Genomic DNA, 14,048 nt, shown 5'->3' with positions numbered 1-14,048 from the left:
CAGAAGAGGAGTTGCTATTGCATGCCTATCTTTAGACTCAGCAGATGGAATGTTTCCAACCCCCAATCACAGCCATCATTTCCTTAAAAATATTTCCCACAGGAGAATGCCAGACTGTCACCCAGTGAGGCCTCAGACAAGCTAAATAAAGCATCACTGTGCCTCAGTTTCTCTACTTGCCACTCGGAAATGAGGACCCTTCTCTGGCTCTGTGCCTCAGTACCCTCATCTATAAAATGGGGATAATTATACGACCAGTAAGAATTAAACGAGCTATCCCCACGGAGTGCACAGAAGCTTCCTGTAAGAGCTACCTGTTTGTGAGGAGAGGAACAGAAACCACAGGATATGCCAGCGGAGAGCATGCCCCGGGGAGTGGCTCGCAGACCTGTTCCCCGACACTAGCAACAAGGCTCAGAGATGTTACGGCACTCTGCCTGCAACCTCCCCACCCTGCCCCAGCCTCTCTGCTTAGTGTGCTTGGTGAGGAAGCTTGACCTTGCTCCCAGGGCTGTGTTATTCATCGAAAACCAGTCTACGCAAAGGAGGAAGTCTTTAAAATTTGAGTTTTCCAAAGGGAATATAGGGAATATTCTACATGATATGAATGCAGGATATGCTGCAGCCTGGAGGCTGTACCCTACCTTTGCCCAGGTCTGCTTTATTCCCATGACTGTTTTACCAGAATGCCAGACTCCGGGCCAGTGAGGCACCAGCAGGAAGGATCCAAGGTTTCTTATTCATTCAAGGACACAGGGACCATCCCAGGAGCCCTCCGAGAACACAGCAGGATGCGTGCTCCTGGCACCCGGCAAAGCGCAAAGCTGAATGAACATGATTCCTGCCCCGCGTGTGCGAGACCACAGCCCGATGACTCTTGCGGAAAGGCTGTGTGCGTGAACTTCTTCCTTACGTGAGTCTGACCTCCCACATGTGGGACTCTGGGAAGTGCCTGCTCTCTCTAGACTGCTGGTGGCCTTGTCGGAGGGCAGTGTTTTACACAGAAGGCACGCTAAGGACCCATCAGTTCTCAACCTTCCCAGTTTGCCTTGTAGGGTGCTCTTCTCATGGAGGAAGAGAAAGAGGTTTTAAGAAACAACGGAAATCTGTGTGTCCTCATCAAATGGCATTTCAGCTCACCTTCAGTGCTATTCTTCAGCTACAAAGGGACCTTCTGGTGTCCTTCCACACTCTTCCTTCATTCCCTCTGCTTTACTTACTAAGCATACCACATGTAGTATATCAAAAATAAGCCTCCAAAGCTGCCTGTTTATTATATGCTTAAAATGATGCTTCTTCCTCTTCTCTCAGAAGACCACAATGTCTAGCTGATTTCAAGAATCCCAATACACATATGGTTAGTTTCAAACAGGGCCCCTGTAGGGCTCAAAATAGGCCCACCTTAATGATTGTGAGGACTTTATTTGTACAGCCCCCTGCCAGGCACTTGCGGGCACAGAAAGATGTGTAAGACATGGTGGCAGGTCTTCATATGGAGATAAGGGAGTTGACAACTTCTGCCATGTCTTTTCTACATAATTTTTCGTAAAAATTTTTTTGACCCATGTGTAATAGGTAAGGCTGTTATTTTTTTTTCAGCTTTCCAGATGAGGGAAGTGAGGCTGGAAGAGATGAAGCGAGCATGTTACAGTCAGGTCCAGAGCTGGGGACCTGAGCCCAACCTCCTCTCCTAGGGTGGGACCCATCGCCTTGCAAGAACTGGCCCCCACGGTCCTTGCCGACAAATGGCCCATTTACCTCTCTGTTCAAAGCTAGAGCTGAGGGCGCCTGGGTGGCTCAGTCGGTTTTAAGCATCTGCCTTCAGCTCAGGTCATGATCCCAGGGTCCTGGGATCAAGTCCCGTGTCAGGCTCCCTGCTCCGCCGGGAGTCTGCTTCTCCCTCTGCTCTTCCCACCTGACTCGTATGAGTGCGTGCGTGCTCTCTCAAAAAAAAAAGCTAGACCTGAAAATAACAGTCACATAAGGAAGACAGTTTACCAGTCAAGTGCTTTTCTTTGAAATTTAGCACATTTCCTGAAGAGTCTGACCTCCCTCAAATCATTTCCTAAACAATCAAGTCATTTCCTAAAGAGTCAAGTTTAAACTCAACATTCTATAAATATTGCATAAAACATATTCAGCTTTCCTTAAAGAAGAGGAAGAAAAGGGTCAGTGTTTTTCTCCCCTGCAGGCTTGCCATACGCTTCAGAGAATATACACAAAAAAGTGAGCCCTCAGGTTCTTTGGCCTGCTCTCCTTCCTGTCTGAGCAGGACTCTAAAACATTGCCAGAACATCTTTCTCCCTGACAAGAACTGCCTGAAATGTCAACACATCCCTTACAGAAAGGAATGGTGGAAGTATGTACAGTATTTTGCCATCTCTTGCTGCATTTGGTGATTTATAGAGCTTGTTTCCATATGGGACATGAGTTCATCCTCACAACACCTACCTCCTCACCCTCCGTTAAGGGGTGAGGAAAGTAAGGGTCTTGGAGAAGAGTCTGATACTCCCAAGGCTACACAGCTCGTGAATGGTGCCTCCATTCAGAGGCTAAGCACAGAATGCTGCTACCACCCCACCCAAGAGCGGTGGCAGAATGTCACCTCACCTCACCAAAGGGCAATTCTGACATCCCGGGATCATGAGCAGGGGAGACCTGAGGGTGCTTCCAAGAGGGAGCAGCCCCCTTGCTGTTCTCACCTGCAAAACTAGATGGATGATCTTTAGCTAAAATCCAATAGGCAGCATGAAGCAAACCCATTCCATGGAGTGAAAGCTTAACCGTTTCGTCATGACAACTGTGGGCAGGGGGGCGTGGGGGGGGGGGCCGGGGCGGGCAGCATAAGCCACTGGTGAAATCGGGCACTTCTAGATTCACCGGGCTACAAAACTGCTAATGTTGAATGGATTCAAAAAGTCATGTTTGGGAACACAGACATCACAGAAGGAGCATGAGGCCTTCAACTCAGAGAGGCCCTTCCACTGACTTGGGCCATCTGACCTTTGGGGAAAACATAATGCTCTCTATCCTGCTTCATGGATCTGCGGACATCCTATGTGTGCTAAATGAATAAAACAAGAAGAGCTCGTAATACATAATGAGCACCTCAAATGAGTGCTCTTCTTTCTTCTGAAAGAGCAGAGGTTGAATGTAAAGGGAGAGTGAGTCTGTACAGGGGTCTGCTGCTGTATTCGCACTGGAACAGGCCAAGATGCCAGAGAAACCGAAGGCACCAGCTCTAACGTTCAAACTGAGACTGCAGAATAAGTAGACAAAAAGATTAGAGTATGTTCGTCTTTCTCGCTTTAAGGTGTTTTTTTTTTTAAGATTTTATTTATTTAATTGACAGAGAGAGAGACACAGTGAGAGAGGGAACACAAGCAGGGGGAGTGGGAGAGGGAGAAGCAGGCTTCCCGCTGAGCAGGGAGCCCGATGCGGGGCTCGATCCCAGGATCCCGGGATCATGACCTGAGCCAAAGGAACACGCTTAACCGACTGAGCCACCCAGGTGCCCCCATCTTTCTCAATTTAAATGGAAACCTTTTCCCAGCTGTTAGCCAGCCAAGTATACTCCAGGAACTTACATGCAAGAATTCAACATGTAGACAAAGATGCCTGTTTATGCCCATTAACATGAGTGTATCTATTAACACAGAGGCATGGCTGTGGAGATCACCTCTTTATCCCGCGTTGAAGAAGCGTTATTTCCAGGGTGCTCCGACCACCACTTCGTGAACCACTTGCATCCGTTACTGTGAAGAGGCCACATTCATGCATAAGCTAACCTTCTGTGTGGGTACTAGGATCCATGTTTCTCAAGCTATCTGTGGGGAGGGATCTGTTTTGCTTTGTTTAAAAAATTTTTAAGACTTTATGTTTAAGTAATCTCTACATCCAATGTGGACCTCGAACCCACAACCCCAAGATCAAGAGTTGCAACACTCTACCAACTGAGCCAGCCTGGCGCTCCTAAGATTTTTTTGTTTCCAATCTGCCATGGTCTGATACTTTCCTAAGATACAACAAAAATGAATTACGAGAATCATAATTAAAAAAAAAAATGGAAAGTAACACAAGCAGGCTAGGGAAATCGGAACCCTCATACGCCGGTGGGAAGGTATAATGGTGCGGCCACTACAAAGAAGTCTGGCAGTTCCTTAAAAAGCTAAACCCAGAATTACCACACGATCCTACAATTTTGCTGCTGGGTATGTACACAGAAGACGTGAACACAGGTCTCCAAACAAAGAACACGAAGATTCACAGCACAGCTATGCACAACAGCCAAAAAAGGTACAAACAACGCAAATGTCCATCAGCTGAAGAACAGAAAAGCAAGATGTGGTTTATCCACAACAATGGCATCTTAGTAGACCATAAAAAGGAGTTCAGTACTAATCCCTGCTACAGCACCCCGCTAGTGTCCCTGACGATGGTGGCCCCCACCACACACAGCCTGCAGGGCAAACCTTCCCTCTGCTGGACCACACAAACCTACTGTGCTATCTCCTTTCTTTGAAAAAGAGAAGATCTTCCTTGAACTCCGCTCCCCTCCAGCTGCTGCCCCATTCACGACTCCCCTTACAGCAAAACTCCTTGAAGAAGTGTCTGTGCCCCCGCCCGCATCTTCTCTCCCACGCATTCCCGAATGTAGTCAGGCTTTCGTTCCCGCCTCCGCACCCGACTGGCCACTTGTCCAGGTCCTCCATCATTCCCACCGTACAACAGCCGGTCATGGTTGATTCCAGCCCTCTCAGCTGACCTATCAGCTTCTTTGGCTCTGTTCACTGAAATGTTTTCTTTGCTCGGCTTGCAAGACAGCATGCCCTGTTAGTTCTCCTCACTTTCTCCTTTGCTGGGCCTCTTCATCTGCAACACACCTCCAGACCCCAGAGGGCCCTGGGGCTCAATCTTCGGTCCTTCATTCTGCTCCATCTACACTCACTTCTTTTTTTTTACACTCACTTCTCTAGGGGCTCTCATCAGATTGACTTCAAGTAATATCTATGCACTGGACTCTCAAGCTTTTATTTCCAGCAAGGATGTCTCCTCTCAACTTGAGATTGAGACTTCATACATCCAATTCCTACTTGACGATCCACTTGGATGACTCATGAACATCTCAAACTTCATGTGCAAAATTAAACTCCTAATTCTCACAAACCTGTTCCCCCACCACCACCCTGGTCTTCTTTACCTCAATAAACAGAAACTCTAATTTCCTACTTGGTCAGATAAAAAAAAATTGTAGAGTTACCCCCACTTCTCCCTTCCTGGCACATCCCAAATCCATCAGCAAGTCGTGTTGGTTCTATCTTCAAAACAGATCTAGAATTAAACCACCTGTCATCACTACCACGCTCCCCCCCGCCCGCCTCCAACTAGCTCACTGCCACCTTTCTCAACGACTACTGCAATGCCTTCTACTGGACTCCGTGCCTCCCCTCTGCACTCCTATAGTCTGTTCTTACACCGCAGCCAGAGTGATCTTCCAAAACCACAGGACAGACATGTCTCCCATGTTGCGCCTTTGCTAGAAAGCCTGCAATGGCTTCTCCTCTCACTTGAAATAAAAGCCAAAGTGCTTGCAACGCTTTACAAAGTCCTACATGACTGGGCCTCACCGTCTCTCTGATCTACCTCCTGACACTTTTCGGGATATAGAAGGGGGAAGAAATGCCTCCTAGCCTCTTTACCAAGAAAAACATTAAACAGTAGCAACACAGCAAAAGGAACTTTCACTGGAATCCCCGCCACATTCTATCTGCATGTTGCAATCTCCAGCAAAAGCAGAGGAAGACTTTGAACCCGGACTCCTTTCTTTACGTGGTAAAGAGAGGTTAAACTTCTCTTTCAAGAAGGTGAAGAAAAACTGATTTAATGGACAAATTTATACTTTAAAGAAAACATTAAACCTACTGAAAAACACTGTTTTTCAAATTACTTACAGTAAGTCCCCACTTAGATCTTCCAAACATAACTTATTTATTAACATGACCAACCAAAGGATCTCAGCCCGTACCTGATGGACGTGATAAATGCAACGGGTTACGGGTCAGCCTCTGTCACCTTGTCAGAGTGAATACACAGCTGTCCCGCCCCCCACCCACCGCACCCAGCCACCAGCCTCAGCCCCACTCAGCGGAAGGGCCTAAGCTGTCCCCGAGCGCCTACTGGTGCCAATGCTGATGATAAAACTGAGGATCCAGTGCTCCAAGAGAGGACCCCTGGGGTGTCCCTTTGGCCCCCAAACACAACTTTCTCTTCCCTCATCCCTTCCCACTTGCTCTGTAAGCATTCCAAGCAACACAGAAGCCCCAAATACCATGCATTTGGAAGTCATAAAGCCACGTTTCTTTGAGCAATTAGCTGAGATCTGGATTTTCTACTGATCCGTATTCTCCTTCTCCGTGGCAGTCCGTAAGTAGGTATTACGGAGTCTCACTGTAGCTCATCCTAGCTAACCCGCTCAGGTGTGAGGCCAGTAGGGAGGGAGAGGGGCACCAGAAGGGTCACCCTGAGGCCGCCTCATGCCTTCAAACACACGTCTCACCGGCGAAAATGTGAGAAATCCTCACCGGTAGCCGCCCTTTCCCAGTGAGTGCTGGCGCAGCCGGTCCTTTCTGTCCTGGGCTGTAAACTCTTTCCTTCTGAGCCTCTTTGTTTTCTGCCATAAATTCAAATGCTTCCTGCCCCTCTTCATATTCGTCCCTCTCTGCCTAATAAATTTCCTCTTATCTTTTCATCTAACTGCCCTGCTCTGAATTTACACCTTTCTCTCAAGAGTGCAAGGGCTTCTGGGAATATTCCATTATTCCTCGCGCAAGAGGCTCAAGCAATTTCTTCCTGAAAGTAGGTTCACTCCTAATATTCTGTATGAACAAACGTTTCCTTAACTGCTTCATCGCGAAACTCTGCACTGATTCCACAGACCATGAGTTAGGATTCTGACCTTCTAGGCTGCTGTTTCTTTACAGAGTAGCAAGCTCCCTTAAAAAATAATACCTCCTTCATTCATTCATTCACTTGCTCAGCCAATAAATAACAAATAAAAGGCATCATAGCAGGTAAAAAGATATGTAACATGTGTTCTCTGTCCCTAAAGAGCTTAAAAGCCAGATAAATACGCAGAATCAAAGACAGTATGAAAGAAGGACCATATGGGCATACCTTCCATGGTATGGATATTTATAATACAGAGTTGAGCTTGTCCACTCCTGCGAAATAAACGGTCATTAATGAAAGTCAAGGTGCAGTCAGTAACGTGTACTTCAGTCCCTCCACAGTTCGAACAGATCCGTTCCCTTCTCCTCTACATTATGCATTAATGAAATCCTCTATTTTATTTCAGTATGGCAAATAAAGCATAACTTGCCCAGCTTTGTTAGACTTCCTTGTCCTGAGTTTGGAAATCAAAGTATGGTTCTGATTCTTGTTCTTTAAACGCTTGCTTTACAGACAAACAAGTTCTCTGTAGAGTGTCAAGTTATTCAGAGAACAAACCTCTCTTTTTATTTAGTGGCGGGTGAGTTCCAACAGTCAGGTTTACTACCAAGTCACACACTACTGCCCTGATTTCTACGTACAGCCTCGACTGTATATGCTTCTCACTTTCCTAGATCAAAAGATAAAGCTTAAATATAAAGAACTTAAAAACAGGGCCTAGAAACAGAGCAGTCATAAAAGATCCGCCCATTACCACAGTGTAATGCTGGGGAGAAGGTTAAAACTGAAGTTGAGGAATTGTGTATTTCAAAGCACTTTGGTTCATTAAACACTCATTTTTTCTTTTAAAGCTATTATATCAGAGTTATTTGCATTGCTCCTGCATAAACTCTGAAATCTACTGTATTCAGAAACGTTTTATTATTTTATTTCCTCCCCCAAAAGATGAATACGCCTTCAATTTTAAAATGGAGAAGTTTTCAATACAAGTATTTAACACAGAGAAATTCACTTTACCAAAAATACCAGGATTTGAGCCACATTTTCCTTTGAACCTGTATTTCATAGTGCTTCTCCTGAAAATACATTCTTTTTAGCTTTTGATGGGAGCCTCTCACTTTATTCTTGTCACTCCAGGTAGTCAGAAAAGAAAAACGTGATATTAAAGCAAAAGCATTCCATAACGGAATATTGTAAAGGATACTCACAAAGACTGGCAAGCTCCCAAGAGCTCCTGACTTGCAAGACCTTGGAGAGGTCTAGAGACCCAGTGATGGCTACTCATCCTCCCTCCACCCCAATCCAGGCTGTGCATCCGGACACCTACCACTGGCTTTGGCTTCTGAGTAAGAGGGGCCATCCTCGAAAGTGAAGATTTGGGACACGCTCTGGCCCAGGTAGGAGGGAGGCGGGTAGTAAGAATGCATCCTGTACTGGGAACTCACTGCATGGCGGTTCTCCGAGTTTTTCATCTGCTTGAGAAAAAAAAAAGAAGGAATACACTGAGCCCAAAGTTGTATTGTACAATGATTACAAGAACTGCCCGATTCTTTAAGAGAATAGCCTATTGTTGTTGGAAGTACCCTCGACCATGAATATGCCTCCCCAGAGCAATGACCCTAGAAACTCTAACTGTGCATCCTTAAGGTACCTTTTCTATCCTGGGGTTGAAGCTGCATTTGGTCACATGATACTCAGTTAGCAAGCACTAAGGAAAATAGAGCAATAGAGAGGGGACAGCACTACCTAGAAGCCAACACGTCTCTGTAACTCTAATTATTCAGCCGTAAGCAAGTTATTTGCTTCCTCACTTTCCCTCATGTGTAGAACAGGCATCTCACCTTAGTTACCTCGCTGTGTTCATATAGAAAGAGTATTTTAAAAAAGACAGCACACAAGCTGTGTGTAAGGGTAAGCTGTTGTCATTCGTGCAATGACGCACCCCATACTGTCCTCACGTCTGTAGCAAAAACCCAAGTCTGGGATCTCCACTTCCCACACCCTCCTGTCACCAGGTCCTGGAGGTGCCGTGGATTCCACAAACAGGACATGAAGGGAGATGGGGGAGGCAGAATCTGCGGTCATGTGTCTTTCTGGCAATCAGACTGCCTTTGGGACACTGGGGCAGCTCTCGTGTAAGGAGCAGCTCCCCACTGCTTCCCGACCTCTCATTCAAAGCCAAGGTGACGCGACCTGAAGATGTGGAAGCCCCCCGACCTTCCGCAAATATGCAGAACTGTTCTGTTTCCTGCTCGGCCTCTATACAGACACTGAGCATTACAGGGGTGATCCTATCTTCCCAGCAAGAACAGCTAGACTTCAATTATTTATATACATTTAAAAAATTAAATTCAGATGGTATTAACTTTATCTAAAAAGTCAATTTAAGGGAATGTTCAGGAAAAATCAATTCTGTCCAAGAATTAAAGAGTAAGTTCAAAATTACATTTTTCAATCAAATGATGCTACTCGATTAAGAAAATCATACTAACATGACGGGCTGGCAGGGTAAACTTATGTACTGGGCTTCCTCAAGATTATCTAAGGACATTAAATTTTGGACAATTTTCCAATGACTGAAGGCCTATGTGTACTTTGAATATTTGGCACTGCTTGCTGGAAAGGCCTGAGCCCCTGACTTCTGTGGGCTAATCTAAGAAGCTCAAGAGACTCGTTTTCGACCCTCCCAAGCACTCCCCAGCACAAATGAATGCTCTCATGGGTGGATTACTGCTTCTTAGAGAAGCAAAGAAGACTCTATTCCAATTATTTTCTCTCACTTGAAGTTTATCTGGCAAGTTCCCTTTATCTTTCCTACTCTGTTTCTCTGAAGCATATGAAATGGTACCCCTTGTAGCCCAATCAGACAATTTTCACCTCCTACCGTCACATAAATCTTACTAAATAAGAGGGCGAGCAAGCTATGCTTGGAAGTAGCCAAAGGGGAAAAACTGGCTGCCCTTAATGAGCGAGCGAGCCCAGGTCAGGAGAGCCATTAAGGGGCCATGAAATCATTGAGGAAGGCAGTGACATTCAGTGGTCACTTAACTGCACAGAACCCATTATCAGTTAGACCAGTGCATCCCAGGGCTCTCTTAATGTGTATGCAAATGGCCTGGGGCTAAGCAGATCCTGATTCAGTAAGTGTGTGGTGGGGCCTCAGTCTGGCACAGTCCCAGGACTCCGCTGGCTCAAAACCCTCACGCTTGTGACAAGGGACTAAATGATCCTTTCTCTCATACTTCACACCTTCAGGGGCCCATGACCAAAAAAGGACCTTCTAAAAAACCCTTTTGATCCATTGTTTATGACCGCCAACTTCCCACCTGAACGGAGGGAGGATGGAAATCATGTAAACAGCACTATGATTTTTCATGATATTTGTTTTATACATGAGATTCCTCAGAGCTAAAGGAATTTTTTCAGGGGTCTGCCGCCATATAGAATTGCTGCAGTGGTTAAGACCAAATTATTCAAACTGTCTTCAAATCAAAGAGCCATTTCTGCCTCTCCAGACCTCCCTCAAGACTATTACACAGTCTACGTAATGAACTCTGAGCGAGAAGCCAAGTCGACAGCTTTAACGCTCACACAGCACACGCACACAGTGCTGCAACACAAATGACGAAGCTTCCCCCCACTCACAGCAGGTGCTGAGCTGGTCACACCTCCTTCCGGTTTGACAACATCTGCAAGTCAGTTCTTCAAGGCAAATGCTTTTCAATTCTCCCCATGTACAAGTAAAGTGACACAATTTGAGACCTGCAGGCTCTGCAAAATGCTGTATTTTTTTTCCCCTTTTACTCTGAATTTGTATAAAGCCTCTTCAAAATGTTGGAAAATGTTCACTGTGATTCTAGAGCAGGGATCAGCAAACCTTTTTGGCAAATGGCCAAAGAGAAAATATTTTAGGCTTTGAAACCCACAGGGTCTCTCGACAACTGCCAAATGAATGGGCATGGCGATGTTCCAATAAAACTTTATTTATAAAAAAAGGTACACTGGTTCACAACCTTCACTCCCACTGGCGGAAAAGGAGATCACCCAGCACTGATGCCTGGGCTCCATCACTAGAGTGTCTGATTTCAGTGGTCTGGGAGGTGGCCTGGCCCCGGGGTTTTTCAAAGCTCCCCAGGTAATTTTTTTTTTTTTTTTTTTTTTTTTTAGTGTTCAGTTAACCACTGTATAGTACATCATTAGTTTTTGATATAGTGTTCAACGATTCATTAGTTGCATATAACACCCAGTGCTCATCGCCACACGTGCCCTCCTTCATGTCCATCACCCAGTTACCCCATCCCCCCCCCCCCCCCCCTCTGAAACCCTCCATTTGTTTCCCAGAGTCCAGAGTCGCTCATGGTTTGTCTCCCTCTCTGATTTCTTCCCATACAGTTTTCCCTCCCTTCCCCTGTGGTCCCTCTGTATTATTCCTTATGTTCCACATATGAGTGAAACCATATGATAATGGTCTTTCTCTGCCTGACTTATTTCACTCAGCATAATCCCCTCCAGTTCCATCCATGTCGATGCAAATGGTGGGTGTTCATCCTTTCTGATGGCTGAGTAACAGTCCATTGTGTATATGAACCACATCTTTATCCATTCCCCAGGTAATTCTAATGTGATGTCAAGATTGAGAACCACTGCCCTAGATATACTGACACATTTCCCACACCCCCAAGAAGTATGAAACCCCAAGATCCCCAGCGTTAACTAAAAAATGCAAAAGGTTAACCAGTCTATCGACTGGTTAACTGCTGCCAATCTCAAATTGTATAGAATTTGCAAAAAGGTTTAAATAAACCGTAGAGTTTTTTAACTAAAGCCTACCAAAAAAATAAACAATTTCAAACCCATGCATGTTAATTTTTTCCTTTAATTCCTCTTATGTTTCTAGAAAGCATCAGATAATAAGGATTATTTAGAAGTAGGAATTGAGGGATTTGAACTCAAATCAGTTTGAGTTTGAACTCAAACTCACACTTTCTCTATTGAATCCCAAGATCACTGGGACTTCGAGGAAAAGAAAAAGATACAAAGGGTCAGACTCCATTTGAGGTTATTAAATATGAATTTGCCGAAGCCATTCATCACATCAGCCACATTCAACTTGAAGAATAACCTATAAACAACCATCCATGTGCTCACCTGGACATGAGGATGGCTGTATGTACAGCTGACTCTTGAACAACACAGGAGCTTAGGGGCTTCAACCTCCCCATGCAGTTGAAAATCCACATATAACTTCCGACCCTCCCAAAATTTAACTACTAAATAACCTCCTGTTGACCAAAGTCTTACCGATAACATAGTAAATTAACACATACCAACAGCACTCTTAGAATGAAGTAAGCTAGGGGGATAAAATGCTATTAAGAAAGCATAAGGATGGGTTAGCCCGGTGATGGGTATTAAAGAGGGCACGTTCTGCATGGAGCACTGGGTGTTATACGCAAACAATAGATCATGGAACACTGCATCAAAAACTAATGATGTATGGTGATTAACAAATATAATAAAATAAAAAAATAAATAAAACTTAAAAAAAAAGAAAGCACATTTATAGGACTGTATTGTATTGACTAGAAAAAAATTCACATATAAGTGGACTCGTGCAGTTCATACCTGCGCCATACAAGGGTTGACCGTAGCATTTCAAAGCGTGTGTGTAAATCTCTGAAACGTGAAGCTAAAATCAAATTGTAACTCGTCTAGAAAAAGGTGTGGCAGAGTGAGATTTCAAACACTAGGTCCCTTCTAGTTCCCTTCCAACTCAAAAAAAAAAAAAAAAAATCACAGTCCTGGCTGCTTTTGGATTAGACAAATGGGTAAACAAGGAAACGTTTGAAACTTGCTTTACTTGAAACCAGTGGTACTTAACTGGGGGCAATCTGTCCCCTGGGGGACATCTGGCGACTCTCGGAGACCCTTCTCCTGGTCGCAGCTGGGGGTGGGGGGAGAAGGGTATGCTGCGGGCCTCTAGTGAGGAGAGGCCAGGGGGGCTGCAATGCACAGGTCGGCTCCTGCACAACAGGAATTATCCAGCCCAGCATTTCAAGAGTGCCAAGGCTGAGAAAACTTGCTTTAAACTACCCTAGTCCCTGCTTGTGCTCAGCCCCTTACCTCCAGCTCAAACGGCAAAGTTCTACTGAGGGACAGAAGTTACACACAAATTAGAGGCAGCGTTCAGTTCTGCTAAAAGGATATGATTTTTCCTTTATGCAGGGCGGTCTCGTTTCTTCTCAAGATTTTATTTTTTGTTCCTTCAAATTAAACAAACGAACCAGGTAAAACCTAAAAACCCAGTGTTCCAGTGAATTATGACTCCCATTACTATTAGCATGTGGTAGATGGCAAGCAAGAGGCATGTTTTATAATCTTATTACCCACCTCAAGTCTCTGAACCAGAGTGTGACCTACAGATAGAAACTGGGCTGGTGGGGAATGTGCATAGTGTTAGTATTAACCCCCAAGGAACACCTAAGAGCTTTGGGTTTTATTTTATTCAACTGTTGAGGACATATAGCACAATAAATCTGAACCACAGGTTTCCTTTTTATATACCTTAGTCACTCTTTTTTATAGTTACAATAAAATCCCAACAAAACATAAAAATATTAGACCCTACTTCCTTAAAAGAAAAAAAAAAACCTCCTAAACACCGTTCCCTGGTTGTCTGGGAGCACTTCAGCCGGCAAGAGCATGGTCTTGCAGTGAACTGCACGCTCCATCCAGGCTGAGAGGAGTTCGTGAAGACCAGACCATGGTCTAGCTGTTCGCGGAGGCTGGCTCAGCTGCAAAGAAGCAGGGCTGGCCAGGAAAGGGGACAGACTTCTCGAGAACCACATGGGATAAAACTCCCAAGTGCAAACCCCGATATTTAAACAAATAGTGAGAAGATGCCCTTGGCAATGTTGTGTGGTTTACAGCCCTTCAAGTTGCAAAAGCTACATTTGGGATGAACCTTTGATTTTATGAAGAGAAATGTTCTTCTGAAAAAAGGCAGGGCTCTTCACACACTGTGGAATTCCAGGTCTCCTGGTGATGCGAAGAGTGAAGGCTGGGGGCTGACTTTTGCCCTCATTAAAGGATTTCTTTAG

General features: G+C 45.0%; 1 protein-coding gene across 2 annotated transcripts in view; it reads right to left on the bottom strand.

The window, feature by feature from the left end:
* The window catches only part of DMRT1 (doublesex and mab-3 related transcription factor 1), a 104,960-nt gene that overhangs the window by 34,847 nt on the left and 56,065 nt on the right, over positions 1-14,048 (bottom strand). Inside the window, exon 4 of one of the 2 annotated variants that reach the window (XM_073878276.1) lies at positions 8,276-8,423. In XM_073878276.1, the coding sequence (XP_073734377.1) occupies positions 8,276-8,423 (148 nt within the window). The remainder of the gene's footprint in view (positions 1-8,275; positions 8,424-14,048) is intronic. The other variant, XM_025891628.2, reaches the window with a different exon arrangement.

This window comes from Callorhinus ursinus, unplaced genomic scaffold (assembly GCF_003265705.2).
Source record: "Callorhinus ursinus isolate GAN/ISIS: 27379988/994484 unplaced genomic scaffold, GSC_fseal_2.0 scaffold28, whole genome shotgun sequence".
In the NCBI taxonomy this organism is placed as follows: domain Eukaryota; kingdom Metazoa; phylum Chordata; class Mammalia; order Carnivora; family Otariidae; genus Callorhinus; species Callorhinus ursinus.
Note: the sequence above shows the minus strand (reverse complement) of the source record. Positions and strands in the feature narration are given on the sequence as shown.